Below are 16232 nucleotides of genomic sequence, written 5' to 3'. Positions count from 1 at the left end.
TGACCCAGTATCTTAATTACATGGGGATGAGACTCTCACAGACCTCTTGACTGGACTGGCTTTGAACTGTGATCCTCAGAACTCAGCTTCCTGCATTGCTAGGATTACTGGTACCTGGCTTGGATAGCTTTTTGTTTTTTATTAAGGTCTTGAACTGAGGACTGGATGCAATGTGAAGCCTACTGCTCTACCACTTTCAGCCAAAGCACTGGTTCTAATTTTGAGTGGTTCGTTGAGGGTAAGAGTGTCATGGGAATTTTCTGCCTGGGCTGGCTTTGTCAAACCATAAGTCTCAGATCTAGAATCATGATGCTCAGATCTCAAGCTCCTGAGTAGCTAAGATTAAAGGCATAAGTCACCAGTGCCCAGCTAGCTTGCATGGTCATAGATATTTGTTTGTTTTTATTGTATTTTTGGTCTCACAATACAATGAATTCTTTCCTAGACTCAAGCCAACATGGAGATGGGGGTTGGCTTCCTCACTCAGACTGCAGCTGGGATCCTGGGAAACTCCTCTCTTTTTTCCTTTCATAGCTACACCCTCCTCACTGGACAGCAGATGAAGCCCACAGACCCAATCCACCACCATCTGGTCTTTGCCAACAACTTGGTTGTTTTATCCAGGGGAATCCCTCAGACAATGGCAGGTTTGGGATGGAAGTACTTCCTGGATGAGGCCGGATGTAAAGTTGTTTTGTATTTTCACAGAGTAGCCAGAGGGGTTTCTCTTAATGCCACCTGCCTTCTGAGTGGCTTCCAGGTCTCAAAGCTTTGCACTAGAAATGCTTGGTGGGGGGCTGGGAAGGTGGCTCAGTGGTAGAGCACTTGCCTTGCATGCATGAGGCCCTGGGTTCGATTCCTCAGCACCACATAAGCAAAAAGAAAAAAGCCAGAAGTGACGCTGTAGCTCAAGTTGTAGAGCACTAGCCTTGAGTTGAAGAGCTCAGGGACAGTGCCCCGGCCCAGAGTTCAGGCCCCACGACCGGACCCAAAAAAATAAAAATAAAAAGTAATGCTTGGTGGAAGATCACTAATAGATTCCCCAAGTGCTTTGGATTCTGTGGTTCCCTTTTCTGGATCCTGCAGCTCCTGGTAAATGTTTATGCCTCTGAGAGTGACTGGACCAAGACACAAACAAAATGTCACTGTACATGCGTTATAGCTACTGCGCCACAGGCTCACCACAACCCTTTACAACTTCATTACAGGTAGCCTTATTCTCTTCCATTGATGTTATGTGCTTGCTTTTCATGATGTGGGCCAGTGGCTCTATGGTCCTTGTCCTGCACAGACACAAAGAGATGTTCTGGCACATTCACAGCCCCATTTCCTCCCAAAGACCTAGCCACCAGGCCAGGGCCACAAGCACCATCCTGGCCCTGGTGAGCATGTTCGTCTTCTTCTACTGCCTCTCTGCCATTTTCACTGTTTGATTTAGTTCACATAGAAAGCCAGCCCGATGGCTTATAGACACGGCTGTATTCCTGGATGCATGCTTCTCAATTTTGAGCCCCTTTGTACTCATCAGCAGAGACACCCACTTCACTTTGGTATTTTATGTCTACACTAAAAAAATTATTTTCCTAATTTGGTTAAACCATACCTTACAGTAGATTTTACAGTTGGATCATAATTTGTTTTGGCAGCACTGGGGTTTATACTCTGTGCCCTGCACTGCTAGGGTAGGTAGGGGATTGATTACTGGAGACATACTGTGGAGAGCTGCGTGGAGCCGCGACCAAAGACGGCGGGGCCGTAAGGCGCAGCCGCAAAAATGGCGCGGCCGCATGGCGTGGCTGCGACCAAAGATGGCGCTGGCTTCCGCCTTCCATCTTCCCGGTGATGAGTGCTCTCTGTAAGAAAAACAACTCCTTATATGGCTATGACTTGGCTCCTAGTTTGCTTCCGTGTTTGCAACCCTATCAGTATATGCCATGTGGCGCTTCGGGATTGGCCATCCAGGAGGCTTATAACCGGAGCGCGGGTGTAGAGAGGGGGAAGAAGTGGGCAGAAGCAAGCAGGAGAGAAGCTTGTAGACAAGGTTCCTGAATAAACCGCATTGAGAATAATCCCCGGTCGCGTCTTCCTTGCTGGTCGAGGTGGTCGCGACAGCTGGTGGCCCGTACGGGGAATTCAGAACTCTCTGCGGTCAGGGTGGTGCACCGGTAAGTTCCCAGGAAAAGGGGGAATACGCGACAAGAGCGGGGGTAAGTTCCCAGGTGAAGTGGGAATCCGCGATTAAAGCGGGCATAATACGGGGCTTTTCTCTGTAGATAAAAGAGAGAGCGGAAACCCGGGAAGAAATAAAATACAGGCCTAAAGTGAAAGTAACAAAAAATAAAATTTTTATAACTGAGATGGGCGCCACGATGTCACATCCAATTTTTCTGGCCCTGGAAGAGCTACTACGCTCAAAAGGACTAAAGTTAAAGAAGGGTACTTTACAGAGGTTCCTTGATGAATGCAACATTGTAGCTCCTTGGTTCATAGTGTCCAGGAGCCTTACAATAGCCTCATGGGACAAATTAGGGAGGGATTTGGACTTTGCCTATGAACAGGGCACATTAAAGGCAGGAGTCCGCCCCATTTGGAAATTGATTACTGGCTGCCTGGAGGATCAGAGCTGCTGTGAGGTTATAGAAAATGGACAGTCAGCACTGGAGCAGTTACAGGAGGAGAGGTCAGAGAAGGCGATTAGTGAAAAGGGAGACAGTGAACAGGGCAAAAGGGGGTGACTATACCCAGATCTGTCCAAGCTAAAATCAGAAAGAGGAAGTTCCAGCGAGTTAGAGGAGGAAGAAGTGAGAGCACTTATTCAACAGATGAAAAGGAGCCGTGTAAAACAAGGGGAACGTAAGCTAAGCCAACCTGCACTTAATGAGGATGTAGAAAGAACTTCTGGTCAGACCCCTTTAGCTCCTCCTCCATATCAACATGGAGCAGATAGGCACACGTTTTGCCCGGACACTTGGTGAACTGCTCGAGCAGAACTCGCCTTCCCAGTTTTTCAAGACAATAATCAACAGAGATTCCATGAGCCTCTAGAATTTAAAGTAATTAAGTCCCTGGCTGAGTCTGTTCGGACATATGGGATTGCAGCCTCTTTTACCATGGCTCAAGTGAAAGCTATAAAGAGCTACTGCATGACCCCCTCTGATTGGGCGAGCCTAGCACGGGCATGTTTGAGTCCAGGCCAATATTTGGATTGGAGGGCACTTATGCTGGAATTTTGTAATGACCAGGCAGCCATCAATCAAGCGAACAGACACCAGGCTTGGGACAGAGACATGCTCCTAGGACAAAGTCGCTTTGCTAATGCTCAGACAGGATATCCCCCTGAAGTGTATCAACAGATAAATGATGTTTGCATTAAGGCGTGGAAATCACTACCAAATAAGGGGGAAGTTAGCGGCAATCTTACCAAGATCCTGCAGGGGGCTACCGAGCCTTTTTCAGATTTTGTGGCCAGAATGGTGGAAGCAGCAGGCAGAATTTTTGGGGATCCTGACATGGCTATGCCTCTTATAAAACAATTAGTCTATGAGCAATGCACCAAAGAATGCAAAACCACCATTACCCCATATAAACATAGAGGGTTGGAGGCATGGATGAAAGTGTGCAGGGAGCTGGGAGGACCTCTAACTAATGCAGGCCTTGCTGCTGCAGTACTCCAGTAGTCAAATAGGCGGGGGGGAAGCTCTGGAGTGACATCTGGAGCATGCTTCAAGTGTGGCAAGGCTGGTCATTTTAAGAGAGATTGCCCAGAGAAAAAAGGAACCGGAAGGGCTGGAGGAGTTATAACGGGTAAACAGCCAGGGCTGTGCCCCAGATGTAAAAAAGGAAAGCATTGGACCAATGAATGTAGATCAGTCAAAGATGTTAACGGCGAGTTCTTGGGCCCCATCACGCATCCAAAAAACGGGCAGAGGGGCCCCCGTCCCCAGGGCCCGCAAATGTATGGGGCAATGGAGAGCCCAAACGAGGAAATTTCCCAAGAAGGATGGCCTACCCTGAGGCATCCCAAGAACCGCGGAGAGCCACTACAGGCTCTGCAGGACTGGACCTCCGCGCCACCACCAGACTCGTACTAACCCCACAAATGGGCGTTCAGTTAATAGAGTCAGACTTTCAAGGTCCTCTAGAACGGGGCACAGTGGGGTTACTACTTGGCCAGTCTTCCGTTACTCTTAGAGGGCTTAAAATTCACCCAGGAGTTATTGACCCAGATTATACAGGTATAGTTAAAGTCATGGTAGAAGCTCCAAAAGGCATTGTAGCAATTTCCCCTGGAGACAGAATTGCCCAATTGTTACTCCTGCCTAGCCTACATGAAAAATTTCCTGCCATACAGTCTGAGAGAGGTAAAAAGGGTTTTGGCTCCTCCGGAATTGAGTCAGTGTACCTAGCCCTGGACTTAGACCAGAGACCCACGCTTGAGCTGGAGATTGAAGGAAAAAGGATTATAGGACTGTTAGACACAGGGGCCGATCGTAGCGTTATTGCAAAAAAGGATTGGCCGAGAGGGTGGCCATTACAGGCCTCAGAACAAACCCTGAGAGGGTTGGGCTATGCCAAAGCTCCTGATTTAAGTGCAAGACCCCTCAACTGGAAGGATGGAGAGGGACACTCTGGAAACATCCAGCCTTATGTTTTAGAATTGCCTGTCTCCCTGTGGGGTTGAGATTTACTGAAAGAGATGGGGTTTTGCCTTAGTAATGAATATTCTCCTACCTCAAAGGAAATGATATTACAAATGGGCTACTGCCCAGGGCAAGGACTGGGAAAAAACAAGGCTGTAAAGAGCCTATTGATGTCCACCAAAAACTTGATAGACATGGGCTGGGTTTTTCATAGGGGCCGCTGAGAATCAAGTTCCCATTACCTGGAAGATGGAGGAACCGGTATGGGTAGCTCAGTGGCCTCTATCCTCCGAAAAGCTTTTAGCCGCTCATAAACTGGTAGAAGAACAAGTAGCCCTGGGCCATGTGAGACCCTCAGTTTCACCATGGAATACTCCAATATTTGTGATAAAAAAGAAGTCGGGTAAATGGCGATTACTTTATGATTTGCGTGCCATAAATGCACAAATGCAAATTATGGGCCCTGTACAAAGAGGGTTACCTTTGCTTTCCACACTCCCTGCCCATTGGCCTATTATGGTAATAGATATAAAAGATTGTTTCTTTTCTATCCCCTTGCATTCTGCTGATTGTGAGCATTTTGCCTTTACTGTGCCCTCCTGTAACCATGAAGAACCTGACCAAAGATATGAGTGGGTCGTGCTGCCTCAGGGTATGGCCAACAGCCCCACTATGTGTCAACTGTTTGTCGGTAGGGCTATAGCTCCTGTTAAAAAAGGGCATCCAAAACTCAGGGTGGTCCATTATATGGATGACATTTTGATAGCTCATAAGGAAGAAGCTGGGTTACAAAAGGCCTATGCAGAATTGGTTTTTGCCTTAAGGGAACAGGGTCTTTATCCAGCGCCAGAAAAAATACAAACAGGCAGAGTGGTGGAGTATCTGGGAGCTAAGATACATCCCAGGTCGATCATGCCCCAAAAATTGACCCTGAGAAAAGATAACTTAAAGACTTTAAATGATTTTCAAAAATTGTTGGGGGATATTAATTGGATAAAGGGGTATTTGAAATTGCCAAATTATGAATTAAGACCCTTATTTGATATGTTAAAAGGAGATTTAAACTCCCCACGAGACCTGACTGAGAGTGCCCGATTTGCTCTCAAAAGGGTGGAGGAGGCCTTAAGTGCCACCTGTTTAAACAGGCTACAAGATGGCCAACCCTTTGATTTATGCATTCTTCCCACTGAGACCCAACCAACTGGCGTACTTTGGCAAGAGGGGCCGTTGATGTGGTTACACTCTCATGTTTCCCCCGGAAAGGCGCTGGAATATTACCCTGAGGCGGTAGCGGGCTTAGCTCTGCAAGGAGTTCAACAGAGTTTACAGTTTTTTGGAGTTTATCCGCACTCCATCATTGTTCCCTACAATGCCTACCAAGTTCAGACTTTATGTGCCACTATTAATAATTGGTCCATTTTGAGATGCATGTTTCCAGGAGATATTGATAATCATTTGCCCAAAGACCCCCTGTTGAGATTTGTAAAGGAACATCCAGTGATTTTTCCAAAGGTAACTGCCCAAAAGCCTATTGGAGGGGCTATAAATATTTTTACGGATGGTTCCAAAACGGGATGCGGGGTATACGTCGCAGGTAACCAAGACCCCGTGCAGCATCAATTTGTCCCTGGTAACCCACAGATTGTTGAGTTGATGATTGTAATTGAGGTATTTAAAGCTTTCCCCTGTCCCTTTAATTTAATATCAGATTCAGCCTATGTAATAAATGCTTTAAAGATATTGGAAGCGGTTGGTACAATAAAGGCTACCAGTTCTGTTCTAGCTCCCTTTACCTTACTACAATCCCTTATTTGGCAACGCAAGGAACCCTTTTTTCCAATGCATATTCGAGCATATACAGGCCTCCCAGGACCACTGACAAAGGGTAATGCCCTGGCTGATGCACACACTCGTGCTGAGTGGGTGCTCCATGCTTCTTCTGTTGATTTAGCAAAAGATTTTCATGCCAAATTTCATGTAAACGCCAGGACTTTACAAAGCCGCTTTTCCCTTTCTAGAGCGGATGCACATCAAGTGGTAAAGGAGTGTCCCCGATGTATTATTTACCATAAGCCCCCTACGTTTGGAGTTAATCCACGTGGTTTAAGACCCTTACAAGTATGGCAAATGGATGTAACTCATGTACCAGAATTTGGCCGCTTAAAATATCTACATGTTTCTGTTGACACCTTTTCGGGTGTTATACTTGCCACCCCCCTGTCAGGGGAAAAGGCTACTGATGTAATATCTCACTGCTTGGGAGCGTGGGTGGCCTGGGGAATGCCAAAACAGCTAAAAACTGATAATGGTCCGGCCTATACTGGGTAGCGCTTTGTTTCCTTTTGCACTCAAATGGGTGTTACCCTGGTGCATGGACTGCCCTATAACCCTCAAGGACAAGGAATTGTGGAAAGAGCTCATCGTACTATCAAGGAAATGTTAATAAAACAAAAGGGGGGAGCTGGACCCTTGATGGCTACAGCAAGACAAAGAATAGCCATGACACTTTTCACCCTAAATTTTTTGAATTTGGATAATGCTGGTCGCTCAGCGGCGGATAGGCATAACTGTTCCACTCCTTCGGCCTTAGGATCGGCTTTGTGGAAGGATGTGCTCACGGGCCTCTGGAACGGGCCTGACCCCGTGCTGGTATGGGCACGAGGATCTGTTTGTGTTTTTCCTCAGAATCGTTCGGATCCAGTGTGGGTGCCTGAACGACTTGTGCGGCGAGTCCAAGATGAATGGAACCTGAAAGAAACAAAGGATTGCATTGCTGATCATACAGCTCCTGATGATCCAACAGGGACAGGCGGCAGTGAGATGGGGGATACTGTCTGCATTCCCGAGGCCCATGCCCGTGAGACATGATGCCTTTCTTTTCCCTAGATTTTTCACTACAAATAAGACTCTTAACCTTCCCTTTTACCCAGAGGATAAACAAATAGCAGGGATAGGTGAAGCTAGAAATATTAGCTTGATGGGCATGCTATGCTTTTGCTTAAGTGATGTGACCCTTAATGGTAGTTGCATGGCCTTGACTCGTTCCCCGGCCGCTTATTTTAGATATTGGTATGGGAATCCGGGATCAACTGAGGTTTGGGCAAATGCTACTGGATTTGTTGGTACTGTCTTAGGCAGATATTATGAAAGCTTAAAGTACTGACCTGTGGATTGTAAAACAACCTAAATGGGCCCCTTTTTGCTTCCCTGACCGTATGGGGGAGGCTTGGCCTTGGACAAGTTGCCAATCACGACGCGCTGTTTGGGCTGATGAGTCTGAGTGTTTTTCATTCTCCCCTAGTGTTTTGTCCAATGCTAGTATACAATTTAGGGCTGGAATTAATCCCTTTAATAATTGGCTGTTATGTGGTCTTAATGGAAGTTGCTTGCAGGCCGAGCTTATAGTTATGCTGCAAGGAGATCACTTTTTTTTATAGCAAACATGACTTGCAATTTGACTAGTACTGCCCATACTGTGGGTGCCAATTGTCATTTTAGTAAGAATTATATGGTATTTAGCTATCAGCCTACCCCCGTGTGTGTGGTTTCCCCTTTTGTGTTTTTGGTAATTAACAACACCTCTGTATGCTCAGATGATGTATGTGCTTGCACTAATGAAACCTGCTATTATGCTACCTGCTGGAGTTCTCAGTATCCATTAGCTATAGTTGCACACATCCCACCTTGAATGCCTGTGCCAGTAGATGCTTCTCAAGCTGTAACCTTGTTTAGGCATAAGAGAGATTTTGCCATCACTGCAGCCATTGTAACTGCTATAGCTGTGGCTGCTGTGGGTGTGATGGCTGCCGCTGTCGCCATGTCACATACTGTGCAGACGGCTCAGACTTTAAATAACTTGTTGGCTACTACAGCCAGAACTCTGGATTTACAACAAGCGGCCAATGCACAATTAAAAGGAGGACTGATGCTGTTAAATCAAAGGGTTGACCTTGTGCAGGAGCAGGTTGATATCCTGTGGCAGTTGGCTCAGCTGGGATGTGTTCAAAAATATGAAGGGCTTTGTATTACTGCTATTCAGTATTATAACTATACCTAAGCAGCAAATTTGTCTAAACAACTGTCAAGTTATCTTTTAGGCAACTGGACGGGGGAATTCGACCAATTGATGTTGCAGCTACGATCGGCCATTGTCGCGATAAACTCTACCCGGATGGATGATGCCCTGTTACAAGATGTTTCCTCCTGGATTTTGACAGCTGTGGATCATTTGAAGGAGTGGGTGGGAATGGGCTCCCTTATTGGTATCCTGGCATTGGTGATCTTGCTGTGCCTGTGGTGCATATGCCGGATTAGGAGTATGGCTATGGTGGTCCAGGCCTTCACTGCCATTGAGGCCGGACAGTCCCCCTACACCTGGCTTGCCACGTTAAAGGAATAGTACAGTGTGCAAGGCAAACACACTGCACTTGGGAATCACTCCCTGGTGTGAGCCTAAGAAGAGCATGTTGGGTTGCAAGTGGGTTGATGCCCAAGATCCCATCTCTGCAAAAAAGGCATCAGACGGGCCTGGTCATCACTGGGGAAGGCGCCCTTCAGGCGAAGACCAGTGCAAGGTCCTCTCATTAATGTTTTAGACAGAGGCCCAACCTCTACTCTTACCTGTTGCTTAATAAAACAAAAAAGGGGGAGCTGTGGAGAGCTGCGGGAGCCGCGACCAAAGACGGCACGGCCGTAAGGCGCAGCCGCAAAAATGGCGCGGCCGCATGGCGCAGCTGCGACCAAAGATGGCGCTGGCTTCCGCCTTCCGTCTTCCCGGTGATGAGTGCTCTCTGTAAGAAAAACAACTCCTTATATGGCTATGACTTGGCTCCTAGTTTGCTTCCATGTTTGCAACCCTATCGGTATATGCCACGTGGCACTTCGGGATTGGCCATCCAGGAGGCTTATAACCGGAGCGCGGGTGCAGAGAGGGGGAAGAAGTGGGCAGAAGCAAGCGGGAGAGAAGCTTGTAGACAAGGTTCCTGAATAAACCGCATTGAGAAGAATCCCGGGTCGCGTCTTCCTTGCCCGTCGAGGTGGTCACGACAACATACTTTAGTTCTTTCTCAGTTATTTTTCAGATATAGCCTTGCTTTGTACCCACGTCAGCCTGCACCCTCATACTTCTATTATGTGTTTCCTGAAGTACCTGGGATCTCAGATGTGAACCAAGGTGTTGAGGCTTTTTTTCTTATCAATATTTCACCCAAGTTTACTTATAACTGCAACCATCACAATCTCAGCTTCCCACATGGATGGGATGACAGGTGAACACCACCACACCCAGCTAGCACTTGAGATGGAATCTTATGAACTGTTTACCTAGGCTGGCCTTGAACCTGAATCCTCCTGATTCAATCTTACAGATATGAGCCACTGCACATATCTTGGATCCGTTTTTCATTAAATTATTACTATGATTATTATTATGCCATTTATAGGGCTTGAACTCAGGACCTGTGTGCTATCCCTCAGCTCTTTGCGCCAGACAAATATTCTACCATTTTGAACCACAGCTCTGTTTTTCCATTGGTTCATTGGAGATAAGAGTCTCTCAAGCTTTCTTGCCTGGTTTTCTTTGAAGCCCTATTCTCAGATCTCAACCTCCTGAGTAGCTAGGATAACAGGTGAGAGCCACCAACACCTGGCAGAGATTTTTGTTTCTATCATTTTTTTAACAATTATATAATAAAAGGTATTCTGTAAGAATCTATGTGAAATGGACAAAAGAGGGCCAGGAGAGTATCTCAGCAGTGAAGCACTTGCCTACAAAAGACCCTGAGTTTTTTAACAGAACCACAATATAATAAAGATATATGAAAATTTCAATGCAGTTATTGACTCCTAATGATATTTTACTTTTAGTTCCCTAACCAAATGAAGAATAAGGAAAGGCACAATTGCTGTGTACTCAGGAATAACAGTGGTATCAGAAGATAAATATTTTCCTCTATTATACAGGAACTCCCTGACCTCCTATATCTGGTGGCCTACCCTCCAAGCCACCTTTTGACATCATTGAAGAAGCCAGCATCACAGACTTTTCTGCCTGAGCTGGAATCAAACTGCAGCCTCAGACCTCAGCCTCCTGAGCTGCTGGGATCACAAGCCTGAGACAAAGACACCCCATTCTTATTTTTAACGTGGTGTTTTGCTAAAGAGAGAAATTGCATGTTGGATACAAAAGAAAAAAGTCCCTAAAAATTCACCAAATAAATTTTCTAAGTGTCACATTCTTACACAATAGATTTCCTGTTCCTCTACTCACTTCTAAGGAGGTCGGCTTCAAAAGTTTCCTCATATTCCCTGGACATCCCTAACCCTAGGGTCACATCTTTTGGAAATGGTCATGGAAGTTCAGTGGTGCTCATCAGTATCCACAATTCTCCAGTGTTTGTCACAGGGAAGCTCTGTTCCCCATGCACACAGTGTCACCACACTTCCAGGTGACATGATGAGCATGCCCACAGAGGAGATGAGATCATGCAGTCCTGAGCCTTTATATTGAGGCTCCCTGGCTGAGCACACATGCTGTGACCACTGCCTCTGCTCCTCTGTCCTGATAGCCAGTTTCTACTGGGTAAGCAGCTATTCTTCTCAGGCAGTGACAGTAGTAAATGTAACTCATCAAGAAAATGTAGAAGTAACTTCTCTGTAAAATGTGTGTGCTGTGTGGGGTTAGAATGAGTCACAGGTCTTGTCGTTTGGGAGAAATGTTTGGTGAGAGTCACAGGCCTGTCTCCTGCCTCAGTTGGCAGTCTTGATGGAGTTCCACATCCCTTGGTATACTGGAGACAGCACAGCTTTGTGTGCTCAAGGGTAGGGAATTCTCTGGTGAAATGATCTAATACCACTTCATATTTTTTTGTCATTAGTAATGAACCAACATGATTTCTCCTTACATTTAAAATAATAGCATGTTATATGATGATAAACATTGGAAGATGTTGTGCAAATGAGTGATTGGTGACATGATAGACATCAAACCTCATTCCTCACATCTCAGCCTCCTGAGCTACTTGCTCCCTAGCTTAGGAGATTCTTTTTTTTTGGGGGGGGGTCCGGTCATAGGGCCTGAACTCTGGGCCTGAGCTCTTCAGCTCAATGCTAGCGCTCTACCACTTGAGCCACAGCACCACTTCCAGCATTTTTCTTTTTGCTTATGTGGTGCTGAGGAATCGAACCCAGGGCCTCAAGCATGCAAGGCAAGCACTCTACCACTGAGCCATCTTCCCAGCCCAGGAGATTCTTTTCCAATGAAAACTTTTGTTGTTTGTTTGTTTAGGTCCGGTCATGGGGTCTGAACTCTGGGCGTGGGCACTGTCCCTCAGCTCTTCAGCTCAAGGCTAGCGCTCTACCACTTGAGCTACAGCGCCACTGACAGCTTTTTTTTTCTTTTTGCTTATGTGGTGCTGAGGAATCGAACCCAGGGCCTCAGGCATGCAAGGCAAGCGCTCTACCACTGAGCCACCTTCCCAGCCCCTCCAATGAAAACTTTTGACTGGAAACTCTATTTCATTGGCAGACTTATCTATGTACATGATCAGGAAGCACATAATGTATGCTTTTCCACATCTCTGAGAATTGTTTATGCTCTGAGAAATAGAGAGCCCTCATTGTCCATGAGTCACTGAAGAGTCTGGACCACTCAGAAACCACAGCCATGTGGGATGTATAGTCTAAGAGTTGAACTCAGGGCCTCAGTCTCTTGCTTAGTTTTTCAGTCAAGAATACTGTTCTATCACTTGATCCATGTTTCCATTTCTGGCTTTTGGATGGTTAATTGTGGATACAAAGTCTTGTAGATTTGTCTGCTCAGGCTGGCTTCAATCTGTGATCTTCAGCTCTCACCCTCCTGAGTGGCTAGGATAACAGGCATCAGCCACCAGCACCTTGCTTCTTTGGATTTCTTTTTTGAAATTGCTACAGTAAATTCAGATTATATTTGTTCACTAATAAACTAATAACATATCTTTTATGAATTGAAGTTTTGCAATACTTGTGTTTCCTTCTGTGTACAATATGTGACTGTTCTTATTTAATTCTGATATGGATACATTAAGACATCATACTTTTCCTTCCAATTTCTTTAAACTAAGCACTGTATTACAAAATTTTAACTGTTTTTCTCGAAGATAATCTCCTTTATTATAAGAAATAATGTTCCTTGTCAGGCTCAGGACTGTAATCCTAACTACCCAGGAGGCTGAGATCTCAGGATCCTAGATTGAAGCCACCCAGGGCAAGAAAGTCCATGAGACTCATCTCCAGTTCACCACCAGAAAACCAGAAAGTGGAGCTGAGTCTCAAAGTGGTAGAGCACTAGCGTTGACTAAAAAGAAAGCTCAGGGACAAAACCCAGGCCCCACTAATAACAAAAAGATTAAAAAAAACAACAACAACAGATGTTCATTGTAGGCAAGATATTGTATGATGTATCAACATTCTATCAAGTATTTGTGTGTATCATTTCATGCAACTTTTTTCTATTTATTTGTTTGTTTGTTTCTTTGTTTGTTTTGCTGGTTGGGTCTTGAACCCAGGGACCAGGCTGTCTGTATGAGCTTCTTTTTGCTCAGTGCTAGTGCTCCACCATTAAGCCATGGCTTCACTTTTGGGATTTTTCAGTAGCTAAGTGGGGATCAGAGTGTCACAGACCTTCCCACCCAGGCTGGCTTAGAAACAGGTTCCTCAGATCTCATACTCTTGTGTCACTAGAACTACTGGGTCCCAGCTTGGCTAGCATGTTCACACTTGTTTGTTTTCATGCTATTTTTTGTTTCACAATAACATCCATTATTTTCTAGATATGAAAGAGATGACTGAAACTAACATGGAAATGGGCGTTGCCTTCCTCACTCAGACTGCAGCTGGGGTCCTGGGGAATTCCTGTCTCCTTTGTTTTTACAGTTACACCATCCTCACCAGACAGAAGGTGAGGCCCACAGACCCCATCCTCAGCCATCTGGTATTTGCCAACAACTTGGTTGTTTTATCCACTGGGATCCCTCACATGATGGCAGGTTTTGGGTGGAAGTGTTTCCTAGATGATGCCACATGTAAAGTTGTTTTGTATTTCCACAGAGTAGCTAGAGGGGTTTCTCTTAACGCCACCTGCCTTCTTAGTGGCTTCCAGGTCTCAAAGCTTTGCACTAGAAATGCTTGGTGCCTCTGAGAGTGATTGGCCCAAGACACAAACAAAATGTCACTCTGCACATGCGTTATAGATACTGCACTGCCAGCCCACCGGAACCCTTTGTACGTTTGTCACAGATGGTCTTAATCTCTTCCACTGATGTTTTGTGCTTGGTTGTCATGATGTGGGCCAGTGGCTTCATGGTCCTTTTCCTGCACAGATACAAGCAGAGGGTCCGGCACATCCTCAGCCGCCTTCCCTCCCAAAAGCCTGACCACGAGGCCAGGGCCATGCGCACCATCCTGACCCTGGTGAGCATGTTTGTCTCCTTGTACTTCCTCTCTACCATTTTCACTCTTTTTGTTGCTCTAAGTAGGAAGCCAGGCCTTTGGCTTATGGACACAGCTGTGTTCTTGGGTGCATGTTTCTCAGTACTGAGTTCCTTTGTGCTCATCAGCAGTGACATCCGCATCACTCGGCAGTTTTATATCTGCCCTAAAAAATCATTTTCACAATTTGGTTAAACCAATACAATTCATCAGATTTTATTGTTAGGTCACAGTTTTGTGTTTTGCAGCACTTGGACTGAGGCTCCACACTCTGCACTCACTAGTGCATGGCTCTACTTCATGTCTCTACTTCTGCTCTAGTTCCTATTAACTCTTATTATTGTTGAGATATAGCCTTGCTTTTTAGCCTGGTCCGTCTGAACCATAATATACCTAGTATGAGTTTCCTGATGTATTTGGGATAGCTCATTCTCTAAGTCGCTGAGATTTTTTGGTGAGGTAAATTCTTAGGAAATATTTTTGCCAAGGCTAATTATAACTGCAACTATCCCAATCTCAGCCTCCCACATGGATGAGATGACAGGCATACACCACCACACCCAGCTAGTACTTAAGATGGGGGTCTTATGAACTGTTTCTCTGGCCTGGCCATGAACATGAATCCTCCTAATTCAACTTTTCAGCTGTAAACCACTGCATACATATTGAACCAAGTTTTATTATTATTATTATTATTTTGAGTTGTGGTGTTTGAAATCAGGGAATGAATGTTATCCCTAAGCTCCTATGCTCAAGGCTGGCATTCTATCATTTACAGCCTCAGCTCCACTTCCAGATTACCAGTGGTTATTTGGAGTTAAGAGTCTGTCAGACTTTCCTGCCCAGGCTTGCCTGGAACTATGAGCCTCAGATCTCAGCTTCCTAAGTAGATAGGTTTACAGGTGTTAGCCACCATCGCCCAACATAAATTCTTAGTCTTAGACTTGCAAAATTATTATATAATCAAAGGTATTCTGTAAGAATCTGTGTGAAACTGAGACAAAATGGCCATGGGAGTATCTGGCTTTGTGGAGTACTTGCCTCTGTGAGTTTTTTGCCTTAACCCTAAATAAAATAAAGTCATAAGAAATTTCACTGAAGTTATGGAGGCCTAATGATCTTTCACTGGTAGTTTACTAAGCAACTAATGAATAAGAAAAAGTACAATTGCTGCCTAATTAGCAGTAACAGAGGTACCAGAAGATGAACCTTTTCACCCTGTTTTACAGAACTTAAACTTAACTTTTCTTCATTACCTAGTGTCTTGTAGCTGAAGTAGTGATGCTGAGGCTAACCAGTGCCATCTTGGTCATGTTGTGGATAGGGAGTTGGTCTAGCTGGTACCACTTTTTCTCCATTAAGTAGCTAGGAGAAGTCCCACCTTCCAGATGATGGGGATGCCTGAATTCCTGGAGGCAGTGGTGGCCACTGGGACAGTAGTCAGTCTTGTGTTGAACTTGGGAGACCCTTGATTTTCCTGTAACCCTGCTCCCTGACCCTGACAATGTAGGCCCAGGCCATCTGAGGCACCATGACACCATGCCTTCTGTGCTGTGTCTCCTGTGTCTGCTGCATCTTGGCTCTCCCATGATAATCATGGCATCCCACTCCAGCTCTCTATTTTGGTTTATCTGGCTTGGTGGTATTGTTTTTCTGCTCTTTCTTTTTGCTCCTGTTCTTATGGCTCAGTTTTCTGACCATATTTAGTGAATTTGAGGGACTGCAGGTCATTGGGACAGGCGTGCACCTGCAGTCACTGGCTCTCTAATAAAGACTCTTAATTCAACCTTTCAAAATATGGCTTCTCTGTTTCTTATGACTGAGATACCTTACAACAGATGGGGGCTCGTCATCTGGGATTTCAGTCAGCAAGATCCCAGTGTGAAGAGGGCACTTGGGTTCCTCGAAGCCACACTGGCAAATGGACTCTGCAATCCAGGCTGCTTGAGGATGGGGGACTTGAAAGGCAGGCACTGCTTGAGAATTTCTCAGAGCCCAATGGCTCTTTGTCCATTCTGACAGCCAGGATCTGGACACTGCCATGCCACTAAAATCTTTTTGGAGTTTGGAGTCACTCAGGAGACCTCAGAGTGAGTTTCTGTTTTATCCCTGATTTCTTTTTTTTTT

General features: G+C 45.5%; 2 protein-coding genes across 2 annotated transcripts; both read left to right on the top strand.

Annotated features, from left to right (window-relative positions):
- The first annotated feature begins 457 nt into the window (after nucleotides 1-457).
- LOC105994240 (vomeronasal type-1 receptor 1-like) lies at nucleotides 458-1433 on the top strand. Its single transcript, XM_013027653.1, has 2 exons — nucleotides 458-760; nucleotides 1209-1433. Exons 1-2 carry the CDS (start codon nucleotides 458-460, stop codon nucleotides 1431-1433), a joined length of 528 nt encoding a protein of 175 aa, XP_012883107.1.
- A 3456-nt stretch (nucleotides 1434-4889) lies between these two features.
- Nucleotides 4890-6968, top strand: LOC105994239 (endogenous retrovirus group K member 8 Pol protein-like). Its single transcript, XM_013027652.1, has one exon. It carries the CDS (start codon nucleotides 4890-4892, stop codon nucleotides 6966-6968), a length of 2079 nt encoding a protein of 692 aa, XP_012883106.1.
- The last annotated feature ends 9264 nt before the right edge of the window (nucleotides 6969-16232 follow it).

The sequence above is a fragment of the Dipodomys ordii genome, unplaced genomic scaffold (assembly GCF_000151885.1).
Source record: "Dipodomys ordii isolate 6190 unplaced genomic scaffold, Dord_2.0 Scaffold105, whole genome shotgun sequence".
In the NCBI taxonomy this organism is placed as follows: Eukaryota; Metazoa; Chordata; class Mammalia; order Rodentia; family Heteromyidae; genus Dipodomys; species Dipodomys ordii.
This window is presented reverse-complemented; position numbering and strand designations above follow the sequence as displayed.

Coding starts and splice junctions, on each gene's coding strand:
- LOC105994239 (XM_013027652.1), top strand. CDS start 4,890: ATGGAGGAACCGGTATGGGTAGCTCAGTGGCCTCTATCCTCCGAAAAG.
- LOC105994240 (XM_013027653.1), top strand. CDS start 458: ATGGAGATGGGGGTTGGCTTCCTCACTCAGACTGCAGCTGGGATCCTG. Junction 761..1,208: donor GCCTTCTGAGTGGCTTCCAG/GTCTCAAAGCTT, acceptor ACTTCATTACAG/GTAGCCTTATTCTCTTCCAT.